At 51.8% G+C, this 18,053-nt stretch overlaps 1 protein-coding gene across 10 annotated transcripts in view; it reads left to right on the top strand.

The window, feature by feature from the left end:
* FMNL3 (formin like 3) overlaps window positions 1–18,053 on the top strand; it is a 314,942-nt gene that overhangs the window by 271,640 nt on the left and 25,249 nt on the right. For all 10 annotated transcript variants that reach the window (XM_085600370.1, XM_085600369.1, XM_085600368.1 and 7 more), the window contains one exon: window positions 3,756–3,848. In XM_085600370.1, the coding sequence (XP_085456496.1) occupies window positions 3,756–3,848 (93 nt within the window). The remainder of the gene's footprint in view (window positions 1–3,755; window positions 3,849–18,053) is intronic.

The following is an 18,053-nucleotide window of genomic DNA, read 5'->3' as shown; positions in this document are numbered from 1 at the left end:
TGGCAACACTGAAGACTGAGAAGTTTGGTATCAAACTTCTCAGCACATTAAACCCGCACTGATGCCAGTGTGGGATTTAATATACCAAGCACCCCAGAGGGCATCTTAGAGATGCCCCCTAAAACCTAACCTTCAATCCACGTCTGTTCTGAGACTGCCTAGGCTGCCACACAGCAGACATGTTGCTGGACCACTGGGTAGGAGAGCCCCTGCTCTCCTGGGCCTGCAACAATGCACATCCTGGGCGAGGTGCTAAACCTCCTCCCCCAGGATGGGCAGGGGGAAGCTTCAAAGGCATGCCGCCTCTGTGAGCTTCCCCAGGCCACTGCAACCCCCTACTCTGGCGGGAAGCTTGTCCGGAAACCCCAAATAAGCACAAGGGTATGTGCCAGCCTGCCAACCCCACCCCTCAGGTGGGGGAGGCAAGGTGAAGCACATCTCTGGGCTCTCGCCATCTCGAAGATGGGAAGCCCTGCCCAATCAGGATTAGGCTACTGCCCCCCTCCCACAGGAGAGAGGCAGGATAGGGGGTGTACCCACCCCAGGACAGGGACCCATTGGTCCCTGCCCTTCACCTACCTGTAACACCCCTAAATCTAGTATTTAGGGGCACCCTGAACCTTCCTTCCCCAGATTCCAGATTCCAAAATCCAAAGAAGAGCTAGAAGAAAGAAGACCTGCCCTGTAGCTGCTAAGAAGAGGAAGACATCAACTGCTTTGGCCCCAGCCCTACCGGCCTGTCGACCCTCGAACCTACTCCTGCTCCAACCCGGCATCTCTTGTGGCCAGCAACCTCACAAACCCCGGAGGACCTGGCTACCTTTTGACTCTAAGCCCACTGGGACTCCCATGAGTAGAGGCTCTACTCAAAATCTACTTCTAATCCCTGGCAGCAGCCCTGAACCGCGAACCCAGCACACTCTGCACCCGCCAAGCCTGGCCTGTGCCGGAGTGAACAAAGACCACGAGGACGACCCCACGGCGACTGTGACCCCGAGTCCCGCACCAAAGGACCTCCCTCGACACTCCGTAAGAAGCCTGCAGCCTCAGAACCAGGTGCCCCTTCCCAACCGCGATCAACAGAGGGTAAGATTTTCCGACACCAAAAGGCACCCCTGCACCCGGCGCCCCACGGCCCCCTGTGCCCAATCCCGGGGTACCTACCTATGCTCCAACTACCCAACTTACCTCTCGAAGTGGTGGTGGCACCTGAAGAATCTTCGTCCCCGAGCTTGCAGTCTTTTTCTAAACCGGAGATTTCCCACTGAAATCAATTGAGCGCCCGAAGGCTCAAAAGCACCCTGCACCCAGCCGCCCGAGTGGCCCTGGCAGTGTAACCTCTGCACCTATCTACTTCCCCACTTGCCCTGAGTAAGTGACCAGGAGCCCAGCTCCCACAGCCGCGTGGCCTGCTAGTCAGCAGCCACCAACCAAGGCCCCCCTACCTCTCATAGGATAACATTGGGCCTAACTCTCTCTGCACCCGGCCGCCCTTGCGCCGGTGAGGGTGAACCAACTGTACCTACCTGACCCTGGGAGACCCCTGAGTCTATGCCCAGATCATTAACTCTGCCAGTCGAGTACTTACCTTTAAACCGATAACTCTATTTTCTCCATAGGGTAACATTGACTGGCTTTTCCGGAAATTTCTTCTAAGTGTGGACTTTTCAAAACTTAAAATATTCACCAAAAATCAGCCGAGTAACGAAAACGAAAATACTCACCTGCCATTAGGTGAGCTTCCAGTGCTGGATCTTGGTGCCCAGCACTGACTCTGAAAAATACTTACAACTGTACTTACCAGTAACCCAATTTTCTCCCATAGGAAATCATTGACTGTTTTTCTGTGAAATTTCTTCTATCAATTTCTGCAAACTTTAAATATTCTTTAAAAATCGTATAATTTCTGAAAACGTAATTACATACCTGTTTTGGATAAAGGTCCCCGTACTGAGTCTAGGCACCCAGTACTGGATTACAAAAGTAACGAGAATATACTATACCTGCAACTTGAATTTTCTGCCATAGGGAATGATTGACTGTTTTTTATGAAATATTTTCTAAGTGTCAAGTTTTAAAATAGCAAAATATTGTCTAAAAATCATCACGGTGATTAAGTCGACTTTTATCACTTATTTCTAAGTACTGCCCCAGGACTGAGTCTAGGATCCAGTCCTGGAATTCCCAAAAGTAATCCAAAAAGTAATCTACTGCCAATAACTTGAAACTTCCATTGAACTCAATGCATTATTGTGTTTACAATTGTGTTGCCCATTGCAACAACTTGTAACTATTTACAAAAGTCAATTGCATATTGCAAAAGTAATTACCTACAGCATCTCATTCTGAGAAAGTATATAAAAATACATACCTATTGTTGGCTCTAAAATAAAACAAGCATATCTTTTTTATATATAAACCATTGGCCTAGAGTTCAGTTATTGAGTGTGTGAAACCATTTGCTGACTGAGTGTGTACATCAAAATGCTTTACACTGTCCTCTGATACTGCCTTACTGCTCGACCAAGCTACCACTTTAGAGAGTAAGGTTCTATCTAACTTTAGCCTCTGCCAAACCTCTGGGGACTGTGGACTCTGTACACCCTGTACCTATTTGGGAACAGTATATACAGAGCCACTTTCTCACACTGTTTTATCCAAATTCTCTCCCGTCCAAAGTTGTCTTCCATACCTCAGTTTCGTGACCACTTTGCGGCCCGAGCCCTCCTTCATGGGAGCCCCTCTTATGGCCTTCTCCCATGAGGGCTTTCCTCTGTTCAGTCCACTTCACACTACTTTTATCTGAACCTTTCAACCAAACTCTCTTCAGTGTGAACCTTTCTACCAGACCCCTGCTCTCTATGATTTAGCTAGCCCAGTCCTCTCCTGCCTGGATCCTCTGCTATCTGACCCTTTTCCTCTAGACCCCTATTGCCGGAGTCCTCTGCTGGCTAGATCCTTTCTTTTCTGAATTTGAACTCTAGGACCATCCTGCCCAGTTACTCTCCTGGTTAATAGCCTCCAGGCCCTCAAGAGGTTGTCAGAACTTGTTTTTTCCCCTAAATCTTTAGCCATCATCTGCAGCATCGGGGATGTTGTGCCGCATGCTTACATTTGGTCCCAAAGCTGAGACCTTTTGGCTTTTCCAGTGCTTGTTCTAAGTGTGGGATTTACAATTCAAACCTGCCCTCCAGACCCCTGCTGTCGTTATTAACATCTGTTTGTACTGCTTTTGATAGCTCTGCTCGGCCCTGCGAGCGTCGCAGCAGGGTGCGGAGTAGTCCGTGATTCGCTTAGTGGAATCGAGGACACGAGAAAACGACATCTACTTAGTAGGGTGAAACTGGTCAAGAAAACAGGTCATCTGCAAATGTGTGCATAGGTGCGTCAGTATAAAGAAATGTATATAATAATGAGGAGGCCAGATCACGTGAAGGTCGTTAACGTTTTGATTTAAAGATTGGGAGCGTGGGAGCAAGTCTTGTATCCACAGTGAGGGCATTCCTTGACCAGATGAGTTTAAGGGAGGGCGTGTTTGCTATGGTGTGTTTCGAGGCCTGACTTGCGGGAGGGGAGGCATTTCTGACCCCTCCTGTCACAATCCTTGTTTGCCCAGTCTATCTATCCTCAGACCTGGGCTCGAGCTCAGCCTCTGCCCAGCTTGGACCGATGTCCTCCCCCTCCTAGTCTAGTTCCGGTTGCGCATGTCCGGTCACTGCTCTCTGATCTGTTCTCTTCTCTCTTTCCACCCGCAGGAAGCCGAAGAGGAAAACGAGATGCGGAAGCGGCAGGAGGAGGCACTGAGGGAAAAGATGCTCGCGCAGGAGGCCAAGAAACTGGACCCCAAGGTCAGAATACGAGCTAAGGCACACAATCACCCATGAATGTATGTGCAAAGACACACTCACTCACTCACAGGTATGTGCGTGAACATAAATGCACCGGTGACCTCAGTGAGGGGCAGTGATTTAAATGTGCCGGTGCTCACCGGTACTGAGTACCGGCACTTCTTCGATTTATCACTCTGAGTACCAGCACTGCTCTACTGCCGTGGAGGGTACCGGTACTCATGAAAAGGTAGGCTCATTAGCTGTGCTAGTGAGCAGGAGTGGAACCTGTCTCTGGCAGCCAAGGCGCCGCTTCTGCATCGCCAGATTTGAGTCCCAGCTGAGCTATTCAGCAGGGCTCATTTGAATAATGTCCGTGTGCTCATTTCAATAATGTCTGTGTGCTCCCCATCACGCTGTGCTTGACAGAGCAGGGTCCATTCTGGCCCTGTGCTGTCAATCACATTTACACTATCCTGTGCATTCCTGCAAGCACAGGAATCATGTCAGTGCCCTGGCACTACCAGGCTACGGCCAGTCCGCCCCTGGTGGCAATTAAAAAAGCCATGGTAGGTGAAGAGAAAAGATGGCTTTTATCGTACCTTAGTCTTTTGTGTGTCTGCTATGTTTTTGTGTATGCCTGTTTTTAGTAAGAAAAAAGTGAGAGAAAGAGAGAGAGAATCCAGACACTCTCAGGAGGTATTTTAAAGAAAATGGGTGTTACTTTGTACATCTCTGCTCGGCGACAAAGATTCATAAATAACGTAAAAGGGAGGGTGGGTGGGTGAGTGAGTGAGTGAGTGGATGGATGAGTGAGCAAGGGTGGATGTATAGATGGATGAATGAGTGAAAGCCTGCACGATTGAAGGAGGGTGGATGATTGGATAAAAGGGCAGATGATGGGTGGATAAGTGAAAGATTGATGGATGAATGAAAGGTAGGGAGGATGGATGAAAGGGTGAATGATGGATGAGTGAAAGGAGGGATTGAGTGAAAGGGTGGATTGAATAAAGGAGTGCAAGGGTTGATGGATGAGCGAAACGATTGGATGAGGGAACGGGTGGATAAAGAGATGGATGAGTGAAAGGATGGATGGATAGGTTTGAATATTAAGGGTGGATAGACGGAATGGTGAAAAACTGAATAAATGATAAAAGACTGAATAGAGGATAGAGTGCAAAGGTTAAATGGTGGACATCTGATAGAGACTACTAGCCACAGATTGCTTAACGTAGAATTATCCCCAGGCGTGAGACTGGACCTGGAAAGCTTTCTTGCCCAGCATCTCTGCGTGCCGGGGGCGGCACCTCGCGACTCCGTCCCGACGTCCTCCGTGGGCGTGACATCAGCGAGGTCACATAAGCCCCACCCCGGCGCGCTGACGTCAGTTTTCTTCTTTTCCGCTTGCAACGTGGATCTGGATCATGTTCCTAGCCTGTTTCAGGCCTTCTTTTTCCGCTTTAAGCGTTTTCTTGAGAACAGTGTGCGAATGCCTTCGGGTTTCAAGACGTGCTCGTCTTGCACGCGCCAGATGTCGGCGATGGATCCTCACCCCATCTGTATGTGGTGTTTGGGGGAGCATCATGACTCCACGGACTGCGAGGCGTGTCAGCAAATGAAGCTGAAGTAATGGCGGGAGGGCCGGATGAAACTCCTTTCCGCACGCATGTCCAGGTCGGCGTCGGCGCTGTGCCCGTCCCCCGCGGAAGGTTTCAAGAACCGCCGCTTCCGTCTCCGACATCGTCCCTCTCCCAGGCCGCAAGGGCGTCACTCACCTGTTGGTAAGTGTCGCAGTTTGTCCCCGAGGCCCGGTCCCTGGCCTGTTGGGGGTGCGGGTTCTCCGTGGGTGGTGCGGCCCCGCTCATCGCCACCCTATCTGCCGTTCCCCCGGCGCAGGGCTGACCAGAGCCCAGATGGAGGCCTATGCGACGGCCTTGCAGGCCTCTTTGGCTCTGCCCTCTTCTCCTTCTCTTCCTGGGACATCTGCGCATCCCTTGCTGGTGGCTGCGGTGCCGACAGGTTCGGCTCCAGGTTCTGAAGATGTGGTGCCGTCGGGGTGCGGCCCTTCGGGGTTCCCTCCTTTGGACCACGGCACCTCTGCCATGCTGCAAACCTCCGCGGGGGTCCATGTGGTGTCGCGGGGGGTTGCCGGGGCTCGGGGTGTGTCCTCCTCGGTCCCGTGGGCAGACGGCGGCCTTGTCCGAGGCCGAGATGATGCCGCTCAGGCGCCGGCGGGAGCTGGTTCTGACGGTGTCGAGGGGGCCGGCTAGGGGTCGGGGCGTGTCCCCAGGCCCCCCTCGTCCCTCCACGCAGGCGGCTGCCTCATTGGAGGTTGAGTCGACGCCTTTTCGCCGCCGTTCCTTAGCCGTCCCGGCTCCGACCCAGCCCTGGTCTCCCGCACCGCGCTTTGTGGCGGAGGTCGTTCCGGCGTCCCCTTCGGCGCCGGTCGACGTTGACCTGATGCCGGTGGCGGACTCGACGGCGCCGTGCTGGCGTCTGGTCGTTGAATTGTCTTCTGTCGCCCCTCTTCTCCAGAGGTTCGGCAGCTGTTTGTTTCATCTTCTCCGGGGACGGGTCGCTGCGTCGTGGCTTTTTCCCCGGCATCTTCCAAGGACGGCTCTTCGCCCTCACCGCGCCCGCAGTCTTCGCCGGAGGCACCTCAGTTTCCCCATTCATCGGTCCACCCTCCCCCTTTCCGGGCTTGGCCTTTACTTCCTCCGGTTGGGCTGGGGGACGGCTGCCTTAGCTTGCAGCCGTCGCCCACGGAGGAACTGCTTTCCCCGCTGCGGGGCCCTACAGAGGCGAATGCTGCCTTCGCTCTGGCTGTTTCCACGGCTGCGGGAATCTTGCACATGGGCGTTCCAGCTGCCCATTTCCCCACAGATCATCTGCTGGAGGTTCTCCATCAGGGCTCTGGTGGTCGGGAGCTGCTTCTTCCCTTCGAGGCTTCGCTCCACAGTTCACTTTTGGGGACTTGGGGACGTCCTGCCACGGGGGAACTGGTGCCCCAGTCACTTCTGCACCGGCACCGTCCTGCCCCGTATGATCCTGTCTGTCTTTCCCTCCACCCCTCTACCAGGGGCCCTCTTTTACAGACTGCCTTTCCCTCCCTGCCATCGGTGTTGTCTCCACCGTTACGGGAGGCCCGCTGGTTAGATTTCTGGGGGCGCAATATCTTCGCCTCCTCCAGTGCTGCTTTGCGGGCCCTGTGTATTGGCTAGAGCCACTTCTTGCTTATGGGATTCGGCGGAGTCCCTTATGTCTTCCGCTTCTCAGTAGGGTGCTTGTGTTGATCTGCGGCACCATGTGTTGGATGGTGGGAGCTGGCGGCGTTTATTCTTTGCTCGGCTCTGGATGTTTCAGAGGTGCTTGATCGTACCATGCTTCTTCGGTGGCCTTTCGTTACCATGGCTGGCTACGGGGTAGTGTATTCCCTGAGAACGTTAGAGAACGGCTGGTTTACCTTTTCTTTGATTGCGCTCTTTTGTTCCACGCCCCTGCGGATTCTGCTATTCAGAGTTTTCTTGCGGGGCTTTGCCCTCCTCCTCCTCCTCCTCCTCCTCCTCCTCCTCCTCCTCCTCCTCCCCCTCCCCCTCAGTGACCTGTATGTCGGTCCGTGTTTTGGGAGGTGTTCTACCGTTGTTTTCCCGGGGCCTTGTAACGAGTATCCCCGGTTAATTGTTCTGTGTGGTTGATGTGTCTTAGGGTCCTTTTGTTGGGACCTTGGTGCTGTTGGCTGCTGGTCCGGCCCTTTTTTGACTTGTGGTTTTGGCTGTTGGTAAGCCCGGTAGGGCCTGAGATTAGGCCTTCCGTGTCTCCTTTCTTGGCTGCTTGGTAAGCCGTCTGCGGATTTTTCTGCAGGTCTTTCTGTTTTGTCCTCTGCTGTGGAAATTGTTTCCTAAGAGGTGTTCCCCTGGTTCTTGGGACGTAACCTACCCTATGTGGGGTACTTGTAGCTATTGCATAGCTCTGTCATGTGCTGGGGAGGTGTGGTCACCCGTTTTGGACTCCTTGCTCTCCGTGGCATCACGGTATGTCGCAGGTATGATCTTCTTGCCAATTGTCTTGGAGCAGCATGTGCTGGATCCGATCTTCTCCTTGCCGCTATGTCGCTCGGCCGGTCTGGCCTGCTGTCTGCGGCATTGTGTTGTGGCGGTTCTTCACTTTTGTCCTGTGTTTTGGCCTGGTCCTCTGTTTGCTGCTCCAGAGGGTTTCGTTTTCTTGGCCTCTGTGTTTTGGTGGCCGGCTTGGGCCCGTCCTCGTCTCTTTCACCTCTGCTGGTTCCTCCACTTCTTCGTGGGTCAATGTGTGTGTGTGTTCCTGGCCCGGCCCCTCCCTTGGGGTGTGACCTGGCCCTCCCTGGCCTCTGCCTTCGGCAGGCGTCTGCCTTGTCCTGGGTGCGCGGTTCCGTAGTGTTGCCTGTTGCTGGCAGCGCATGCCCGTGCAGGGCTTCTTGTTCTACTCCACCGTTGTAATCTTGATGTGTTGCCTTGCGCCCCTGCCTCTGGTTCCGCTGGGGCTTTGTGCGCTGGTGCTTTCTTCTTCCACCTGTGCTGTTGGCGGTGGAGCTGTTCCCGCTGCTTGTGGCCAAGGTGTATTCAGCCCTTCTCTCTCTCTGTGCATGTGTTTCTTAAGGTGGGCCCTGCCTCTGGTCTACCTCTTCTCACTGGGTTCGAGGTGGCCCTTGTGTTCCTTGAGGTTTTTAGAGCTCTGTCTGCCCCTGCGGGGTGTTGGGTGCTCTCCCTTGGTTGGGCTTAGGATATCCTGGCCTTTTCCTTCTTGTTCTTGTGCCATGTCCCCTACTGGGGCCCTGGTCTCTTCTGGTGGGGAGGCTCTCTCGCAGGCCCTCATCCCGTCTGGGTATGGCTAGGATATCTATTCTACGTTAAGGAATCTGCGGCTAGTAGTCTCTATCAGATGTACAAGTTACTTACCTTCGTTAACGATGTATCTGGTAGAGATGATTCTAGCCGCAGATTCCTTCAAGATCTGCCCTTCCTCCCCGTTCTGCGAGGACCTGCGGTGGGGCTTATGTGACCTCGCTGACGTCACGCCTGCGTCTGACGTGCTCAAAAATATATAGTATTCTGTCAAACAGCAATTAACAGTATGGCATTAAGTAGGTGCAACTATTGCAAAAAAAAGGAAATGTTAACATATCGCATTTCTCTTTTTCATTTTGTGTAATGAGTTAACCTGCTTTGTTTATATAAACACATCTGATAGAGACTACTAGCCGCAGATTGCACACGTAGAATTATCCCCAGGCGTGAGACTGGATCCGGAAACTTTTTTGCCACAGCATCCCTGCGCGCCGGGGGCGGGGCGATATCACACGACTCTGCCCAGGCGTAGTCCGCGCACGTGACGTCAGCGAGGTCACATAAGACCCGCCCTGGCGCGCCTACGTCAGTTTTTTCCTTTTCCGCGTGCAACGCGGATCCGATCCTTGCTACGGGCCTGTTAGGGCCCCCCTTTTTCTTCCATTTTCTTAGTGGAACAGTGTGCGAATGCCTTCGGGCTTTAAGACTTGCACGTCTTGTGGGCATCATATGTCGGCGACGGACCCTCACCTCATTTGTATGTGGTGTTTGGGGGAGGATCATGGCACCACAGATTGTACGCAGTGCCAACAGTTGAAGCCAAAGTTGCGGCGGGAGCACCGGATGATACTTCTCTTGGCGCGTCTCTGCAGGTCAACGTCCTCACCTCGGTCTGCTTTGACGGACGGCTTCAGATACTGCCGGTTTCTCCGAAGTCACGTGAGCGTCACTCCCCGGTGGGTAAGTGTCGCAGTTTGTCCCCGGGGGCTGGTTTCCGGCCTACCGGGGGCGTGGACTTTCCGCGGGTGATGCGGCCCCGCGTGTCGTCCTATCCACTGTTTCCCAGTGATGAGGCGTCGAGAGTCCAAATGGAGACATACGCAGCAGCTTTGCAGGCCTCGCTGGCGTCTCCTCCTCCTTCCCTTCCCTTTCCTGGGGCGTCGGCGGATCCCTCGCTCTGCGCAGGGCCCTCTGCGGCGCCGCAGGTGGCTCCGGCCCCGGCGCCGACTGGTTCGGATCCAGGCTTGGAGGATGTGGTACAGTTGGGGTGCGGCTCCTCCGGGGCACCTCCTTCAGGCCACGGCGTCTCTGCCTCGCCGCAAACTCCCTGTGGGCATTCTGCGCATGGGTGACCCGGTGGCTCACTTTCCGGCGGACCATCTATTGGAGGTCCTCCACCAGGGCTCTGGTGGGAGGGAAATCTTATTTCCCTTTGAAGGTTTGCTCCTTTCTTCCTTGATGGGGGCTGGGAGGCGTCCTGCCTCAGGGGACCCGGTGCCTCAGCATCTTCTGCGCCGGCACCTCCTGGCACCGCATGACCCGGCGTGCCTTTCCCTTCACCCCTCAGCTGCCAGTCCCCTTTTGCGGACCGCTTTTTCCTCCCCGTCGCCACTGTTGACTCCGCCGTCCCGAGAGACCTGCTGGCTGGACTCTTGGGGACGCAACATGTTCGCCTCAACCAGTGAGGCCCTGCGAGCCTTTAACACCTTGTGTGCGCTGGCTAGGGCCTCCTCCTGTTTGTGGGACTCGGCTGAGTCTCTGGGATCTGCAACGTCCCAGGAGTCTGGCCTGGTGGACTTACGGCATCATGCATTGGATGGCCGGGAGCTTGCAGCGTTTATTCTCCGCTCCGCTCTGGACATCTCAGAGGTTCTGGGCCGGGCCATGGCTTCCTCAGTCGCTCTCCGTCGCCATGCTTAGCTTCGGGATGGAGTATTCCCTGAGAATATTCGGGAGCGACTCATCGACCTTCCGTTTGATGGCAGCATGATGTTCCATGCCCCGGCTGACACCGCCATCCAAAGGCTCTTGGCAGGGCTCTGTCCTCCGCCTCCTCCTCGTCCGCTTTAACCTCCTCCTCCTCCGTCCTCTCCTCAGTGACTTCTGAGTTGGGTTGATTCTGGGCCTTCTTAAGATGGCTGTTCTGGCTGTGCAGTGTGTTTTCTGGCCGTTTACGTCCTTCCTTGGGACTTTGGCATTGTTGGCTGCTGGACGGCCCTTGTGTTGATTGTGTGTGGTTCTGCAGGAGTTGTTGCGCAGGCTTGGCCTTGAGATTGGGCCTTCTGCTTTGCTTGGGCTGCTTGTCAAGCCTTCCGCGGGGGAGTTTTTTTCCCCGTTGCTCTTTTGTTTTTTCATTTGCTGCGGAAGTTCTTCCAAAGAGGGTTCCCTTATCTTGGGACTTAACGTACCCTATGTGGGGTAGTGGTAGCTGTCATATGGCTTGCGCTCTGCTAGAGGGTTCGGGTCGCCTTCGGGTGCCTGTTCTCCATGGCGTTTCAGTAGGTTGCTTTTGCTTCCTGTGGTCGTGTGCGTGGCCACTCGTAGTGGTGTCCCGGGGATCTCCTCTCCCTGCTCCTGTCCTGCGGTCTGGGATGATCCTGTGTCTCCCTTGCCGTGCGTCGCCTACTCTGCCTTCCTGGGGCCTCGGGCTGTACTTCTTGCTTCTGGGTTTGACGGCCGGCGTTGTTCTGGCTGGCAGGCTGCTCTCCATCTGGAGTGGGTTCGCCTTCTTTTCCCTAATTTCCTTGGGCCCTCTAGGCTTCTTCTTCTGCCTTCCTGTCTTGGCATTGGGCGGAAGCTATGTTGCCTTGTGGGGGAGTGGGGTGCTTCGGCCTCTCAGTCCTTGCCCTTGTTTCCTCTGCTGTGAGTGTACGGCCCTCTTCAGCCTTCTTTCCCTCCTACATCCCCTTGGGGTCGGTGGGGTTCTGCTTGTGGTCCACAGTTCTGGTCCCCTGTGGGGCCCTCTGTTCTGCTTTGGCTGGTGGGGTCCTTTCGCAGACCTTCCTTCCCAGGGGGTACTGCTAGGGTATCCATTCTACGTGAAGGAATGTGCAGCTAGTAGTCTCTATCAGATGTACAAGTTACTTACCTTTGGTAACGGTGTATCTGGTAGAGACGATTCTAGCCGCAGATTCCTTCATGGCCCGCCCTTCCTCCCCTATTCTGCGAGGACCCTTGAGTTGGTCTTCGGTACTCGCCTCCCGGTGGGGGGCTGTGTCTCCTGTGAGTGCCTTCCTTGTTCTTGACGGGTGGCTCCGTCTGGGGGCGGTTCATTCCTCCTTTGGAGGATGGGGTTCCAGTGCTCCAGTGCCCTGCTGCTCTGGCTACTCCAGGTTTGGGGGGGATTACTTTCTATCCCTGTCCTCCCTCCCCTCCCTTCCTTCCATTGCTATCCTCTGCTTAAGGGTCATCTGGCATTGTCTTGCCCTTGTCCCTTGTGGGTGGTTGCCCTCTAGGTTGGGGTGGCTTGGAGGTTTGTTGTCCCTGTCTGTCTTGGGACTGGTTCCATTCCTTGCTCAGGATGGGGGGCTGGTTTCCTATGTGTGCCATGACTTTTTGGCATGTTCTTGCCTCCGGGGCACAGGGATGGGAGGTTGTCTATGTGCTGGCAGGGTGACTGCGCAGGTTTCTGCTTGTTCTTCTTCTTTCTTCTTTCCCTGCCCTTGGGTTCTGCGGTATTGGCACTACTATGGTGGTGTTGTTAGTCACCGTTTCTTTCCAATTTTTCTGCTCTTCGCACACTGTTCCCATATCTCCACAGTTTTTTATCTGGTGGTTCCATGTTGTGGTGCGGAAAAGTTCTCCGAAGAAAACTGACGTAGGCGCGCCGGGTCTTATGTGACCTCGCTGACGTCACGTGCGCGGAAGACGCCTGGGCGGAGTCGCGTGATGTCGCCCCGCCCCCGGCGCACAGGGATGCTGTGGCAAAAAAGTTTCCGGATCCAGTCTCACGCCTGGGTGTAATTCTACGTGAAGGAATCTGCGGCTAGAATAGTCTCTACCAGATACATCGTTACCGAAGGTAAGTAACTCGTACTTCTCATGTGTTTTGGTATGTGCTGCAACTAATATAAAAGTTAAGTATCATCATGTCTTCCCTTAACCACGCCCCTAGCCCCGCCCCCTCACTACACCAGTAGTTCATTTTAATGAGTACCTGCACTTATTTTTTCCCATTTAAAGCACCGGTGAGGGGCGCATGTTGGCCTTACAGGCATGGGCCCCGATGGCCTTACACACAGCCTTCTTTGAACCCGTGTTGCACCTTAAAGTATAGTCCTATGCAAAAAAGTTGCACACACGTACACGTCACCGGCTTACACGCATTGGTGCATAGAACCTGTAAGGGTCCCTCTCTCTCTCTCTCCTCGTCATTATGCTTTAATCCCACACCTGTAGCTAAAACCGTCCATGTGTCTGTTTAGTGCCATCTGAGACATGTCGTGCAGCCATACCTGTGCACAGGTACCATAGAGCCTTAAAGTAGTACTCGTACCCTGGGCTTTAAGTGGGCCGGGTCTCACCGGTGCTGATTACTGGCAATTTTTTAAAGGAGGGCTCGAAATGGGTCTCAATCGGGCCCTGTTTTGTGCCCTGGCACAGGCGGTCCGTTTTTTTCCTGACTGCGGTGACAGCAGGCACATCGGTGTGCACGTGCTCACACTGCTCACTTCTCACTAGTGGAGAAGTTACGGCATGACGTCATGCCAGGTGAGCGTTGTAGGGGAAGAGGAATCTTTAAAAAATCATTTCCCTTCTCTTTTTGAGACTCAGGAGCAGCAACACTGTTATGGTGTCACCAGGGATTTAAGTGGAAACTTTTCAATGTTATATACAAGCCATACTTGCTGCTTATTCATCTTATGCAACTAACAACCATTGACAAAGTCAATAGTCCTGACTTGTAGGTATGATGTTACTTGTTGTATCGTATATATGGATGCAATGACAGAAGCAGCAAAATACAAGACGGGCGGCACTCTGTGCTAAGCACAGATTTTTAGCTTAAGTGTTTTAAGCCACGCCCCTTTGAGAGACCCTACAGTGTTTTCATCCCACTTAAAGCCCTGCTCGTACCAGAGGTCCGCACATACATCTCTCTTCAGCCTTGTGTACATGTACACACATACACGTGCCATTGTCTTGTGCACTTTCGCAAGGTCTGTTCACGTGATTCTGTGGCCAAACACGTGTCCTTGAAGCCTTGTGTGCACCTGTCTGTGGAGTCTTTCAAACGTGCATGTCTTACAAACGTACCACGTGTCCGTAAGCATAACGCTCATTTCTATGCGTTTGCACGTATGATAGAATACCCTGTAAAAAGTCTAACACTTCCTACACGGAAGCCCCTACTTAGGCTGTGAAAACAGAGCAGTCGGGCACCGTCTCTAACTGTCTCCTGCTCTCCTGGAAGGGACCCCCGGAGCTCCTCTCCTGGCCTGCACCCAGACACTGACTCGCTGTAAACATACATGGACACACAGGCGCACAAAGGGCAGAGAGAGGGAACATAAAAGGTGCCAACAAACACTCCTTACCTAAGTCGCGCGCACTTTGAAAAGCACCCGCCCCTCCCATTAGTCACTGAACAGAAGTGCGAAATGGTTCAGTGTGCAGACATTGGTTTTTGGTCCATTCAAAAGTTAGCCACGCGGCGAGTGAGTATGCGCGTGAAACCTAAGACCCCGGCCTTTGTGTGCTTCAGACTGTTTTTTTTTTTGGTTCATGCGTGTAGCTGAGAGACTTAACTTATAGAAACTGTTTATGAGACTCTCTAGCATTTTTTCAAATAATTTACACACGCTGAGAGGGTTTGGAAAACGTTAAATGTATCGGAATTTCTTACAATCCCTAAATAGCTTAAAAAAACAAAAAAAAGGCCTGCTGGAAGAGAAACAGATGGAAGTGATTTGGGTTCAGAGAGCATGGGAGCAGACACACCCATCTACTCTTGCGACAGTGTGTGCGTGTCTTCCGCCATCTGCTGCCTCTGGGGAGCACTGCACTTGTCTTCCACTCAAAATGTCTATAAATAACAGCTACGAGTCTCTGCTGCCCTCTGCCGCCTGTGGGAAAAATCGTACCCGTCTAATACGAAAAATGTATTCAACCTGTGGGGCGCGACCCCCAGGGTGACCGCGGAGGCCTGGGAAGGGGGTCGCTCATTCACAAGCTTCACTTGTGCCTGCAATCCAAAATGTTTCTTTTGGTTTTGGATAAAGACAGCAGTCCATGGATGGCTTATTTAGATCGTTATCATCTGAAGTTCCATCAATTGAGTCTCTTGTGCTGTGAAAAGTTTTCATGCCAGGGTGCTGGCTTGCCTGAGTGAAATGCAAATGTGCCTATCTGTTAATCTGCTAGTGTAATTGGTGCTCGGAGCTGGTTCTGGCTTTAATATATCAAATCACTCCAAGCTTCATGATGACAAAGATTTGTTTTTTTGGGTGGTAGTGCAAAGAGTTAACAACTGAGCTGAGCAGTGAGTGCCTTTAATTTTAACTGCATCAACACAGCCCTTAGTACCCCTAAAGGTGTGTTGGATGGACAGTTACGTTAAAAATAAAATTGCATTACATGCTCTGGTTTTACTAAAATCTACATTTTGGAAGCACCACTTTATTGTAAAACTATTTGCACGTTTTGCAGCACTCTATCTTATACTGTGTGTAATGCAAGTATAAAGTAATGACTTACATAATTACAGTTCTTTCTGTTATAGGCTGTGACCTTGTAGCACTAAAAATAAACGTCACTACTCTCCACTGCACCAATCAAGATTACATTTTGTGGCTCTCTGGTTACACACAGACCTGTGCAGTTCATTAACTAATAGAGGTTTCTTAATGTACTACAGTGCATTTCCCACTGAGTAACAACTTTTAAAATTTCTTTTTCATTTACGCTGCCCATTATTTTATATGTAGATACCGGATAATGAAATACCTAAACAACGTATCTCACATGGACGTGTCCTAAGATACAATCATATTGGGAAGCGGTACACTGGGGGATATGACAAAATTGACACTAGTGCCCACATCCGAGATCGCACTCCTAGGCTATGTAGTAAACTTCCCTAAAGTAATATGGAGATTTGCCTCCCTTAGTTTGCTGTTAGCCAAAAGTGAAATCACATTACATTGGGGCCCCAAAACAGTTCCCAAGCTACAAAACTGGCTTGACAGCCTAGCCTACTGCAATACCAACAGCGAAATTTACTCCACCTCATTGCCACGCTCTTCGTGCCCCAAAGACATCTGGGGACCATTCGAGGCTTATGCCAGGTCCGCTCGTCATACTGCCGCCTCGCCACTCGACCTTGGCATAGTCCCCACCGGGGTGGGATGAGGGGCGTATACAACACGATAACTTGATTTTAAATGTTGAAATGCATTTCTTAAGATTGACTGTCTTGATTTACTTCATTGGCTGATCACTGCTTTTGCTCGATGAGAGGGCGGGGAATTGTATTGGGGGCAACATGCTTACTTTCCACAGGGCATTGAACATTCCGCTGGGACTGCATTTATTGACTATATTATGTTCTCCATACTACCGGACTTTCAATACATTGCCTACTATTTGGTCAATATCAATACGCAAGATAGTTGAATGCTGTGGTATAAATGAGTACTTATGTTTCTATTGCTATAATGTACTAAAATGATAAATGATCTGTTTAAAAAAATATACCTAAAAAAAGTACAGAATATTTTGGGGCTTATTTATGAGAGGCTTTCATCGCTAGAGCATTACTTTTTTTGAAGCTCAAGCAGCTCAAGCGTCTCAACCATACCTATGAGGCGGTGCAAAGTCACCCTGCATGGGTTTGCATGGCCTCATAGATATGGAATAAGACATAGCAGCGCAAGTCACTGCGTTGCCTTACTCTGCGTCAAGGAGGTGTTCCATGGGCTTTGCGTGGGGTTCCCATGCAACACCCGTGGATTTTGATGCTGCCCCATATTTACAAAATCACGTAAACCTGGGGCAGCTCCAAAAACGGACGCCTCCCCAGTGGAGGCGTAATGAGGAGAAATGTTTTAATTTCTCCTTGTCTTTTCCTGTTTCCATGTGGACTACGTTCTGCAGCTCACATCAAAAGAGGAAAACGCATCTCTGGATTGTTTTTTTTGAAGGAAGGTGCTCCTTCCTGTACAAAAGCAATCCTGTCTATGTTGGTGCTAGGCAGCAATTTATGCGGCAACGCAAAGGAAAACGACATGAATGCACAGTATTTCATAAATACTGTGCATTCCTGCCTTTCACATTGGCGTAGGGCAGCGAAACAAGAAGGCTTGCGGCGCTGCGCTACACCAATTCCTTATAAATGAGGCTCTTTTTTTAGCTTCACCTTTGACCAATTACCCACGCTCCATGACCTTTGGTTTGCTAAACACTGTTTAATATTATTTCCCTACCGTAAAAATTATTTACTGTGGGAATTGGGGGCGTTTATGGTTGTCGATAGTTGTCTATGATGAGGAGTGCCAGGTTCTAGAAATTTTTGTCAGAAGGGGGTAATTACGTTTAAAAATGTTTGACAAGGGGGTCTCGGCAGCAAAAAGTTTGAAGACCTCTGTATACAGGTTCAGTCAGCTATGAGGAGACCAGTGTACCGGAATGCGCTACCTGGCCATTTCTAGGGGATCCTTCTAACCGCAGAATCCTCAGTGTTTGAATTCACGCAAGAGCCACCCTGGGTGCGAGGGGCAGCTCCACCGCTAAGGCGGAGGAGCGTTGCCCCACTGCCCTTAAGGACTGCAAAAATAATAATAATGCAAGGTTATTAACATTTTATTTTTCCGTGCTGAGCCAGTTTTGTGGGGGTGCATGGGGCGAGGCTGCTCTCACAACAGGAGCTTGGGGAGTGGTGAGCACATTTTGCAAGTGTGCATGAATGTTTGATGGCCATCTGGGGCCGGCCAAACATTCATGCGCACTTTGCATGTTCTCCACCCAGGCTGCATTACAGTCTGGGTGAAGAACATGCCCAGGCTCCCATTCCCTGTCTGAGCGCAAAGCCATGGTGCTCAAACCAATCACAATACTACAGCATTGTGATTGGCTTTGGGAGCCTGAGTGCGTCCTGCTAATAGATAAACCAGCAAAAGAGGATGGAGGGGGCTGGCCAGCAAGCCGGCCGACCGGTAAGGGATCCTATTTTTATTAACACACCCCCTCCCTCTTTGCTGCCCCCCTACCAATTCACGGGAGCAGCCGCTACTGCCAGGACCTGGAAACATTTCGGCAATTCCTGTGGCGCGTGACTCCATGGCAGGTTCTTTTTCCGAGGCTCTTCTATGTGTGGATTGAGCCACCGCCCTCAAGCTTGTATTGGCTCTTCAGTGACCTCCAAAATGCTTATTCTAGACAATGTGCTAGGTATATGTCTCCCAGA

This window comes from Triturus cristatus, chromosome 4_2 (genome assembly GCF_964204655.1).
Source record: "Triturus cristatus chromosome 4_2, aTriCri1.1, whole genome shotgun sequence".
Classification (NCBI taxonomy): Eukaryota; Metazoa; Chordata; class Amphibia; order Caudata; family Salamandridae; genus Triturus; species Triturus cristatus.
This window is presented reverse-complemented; position numbering and strand designations above follow the sequence as displayed.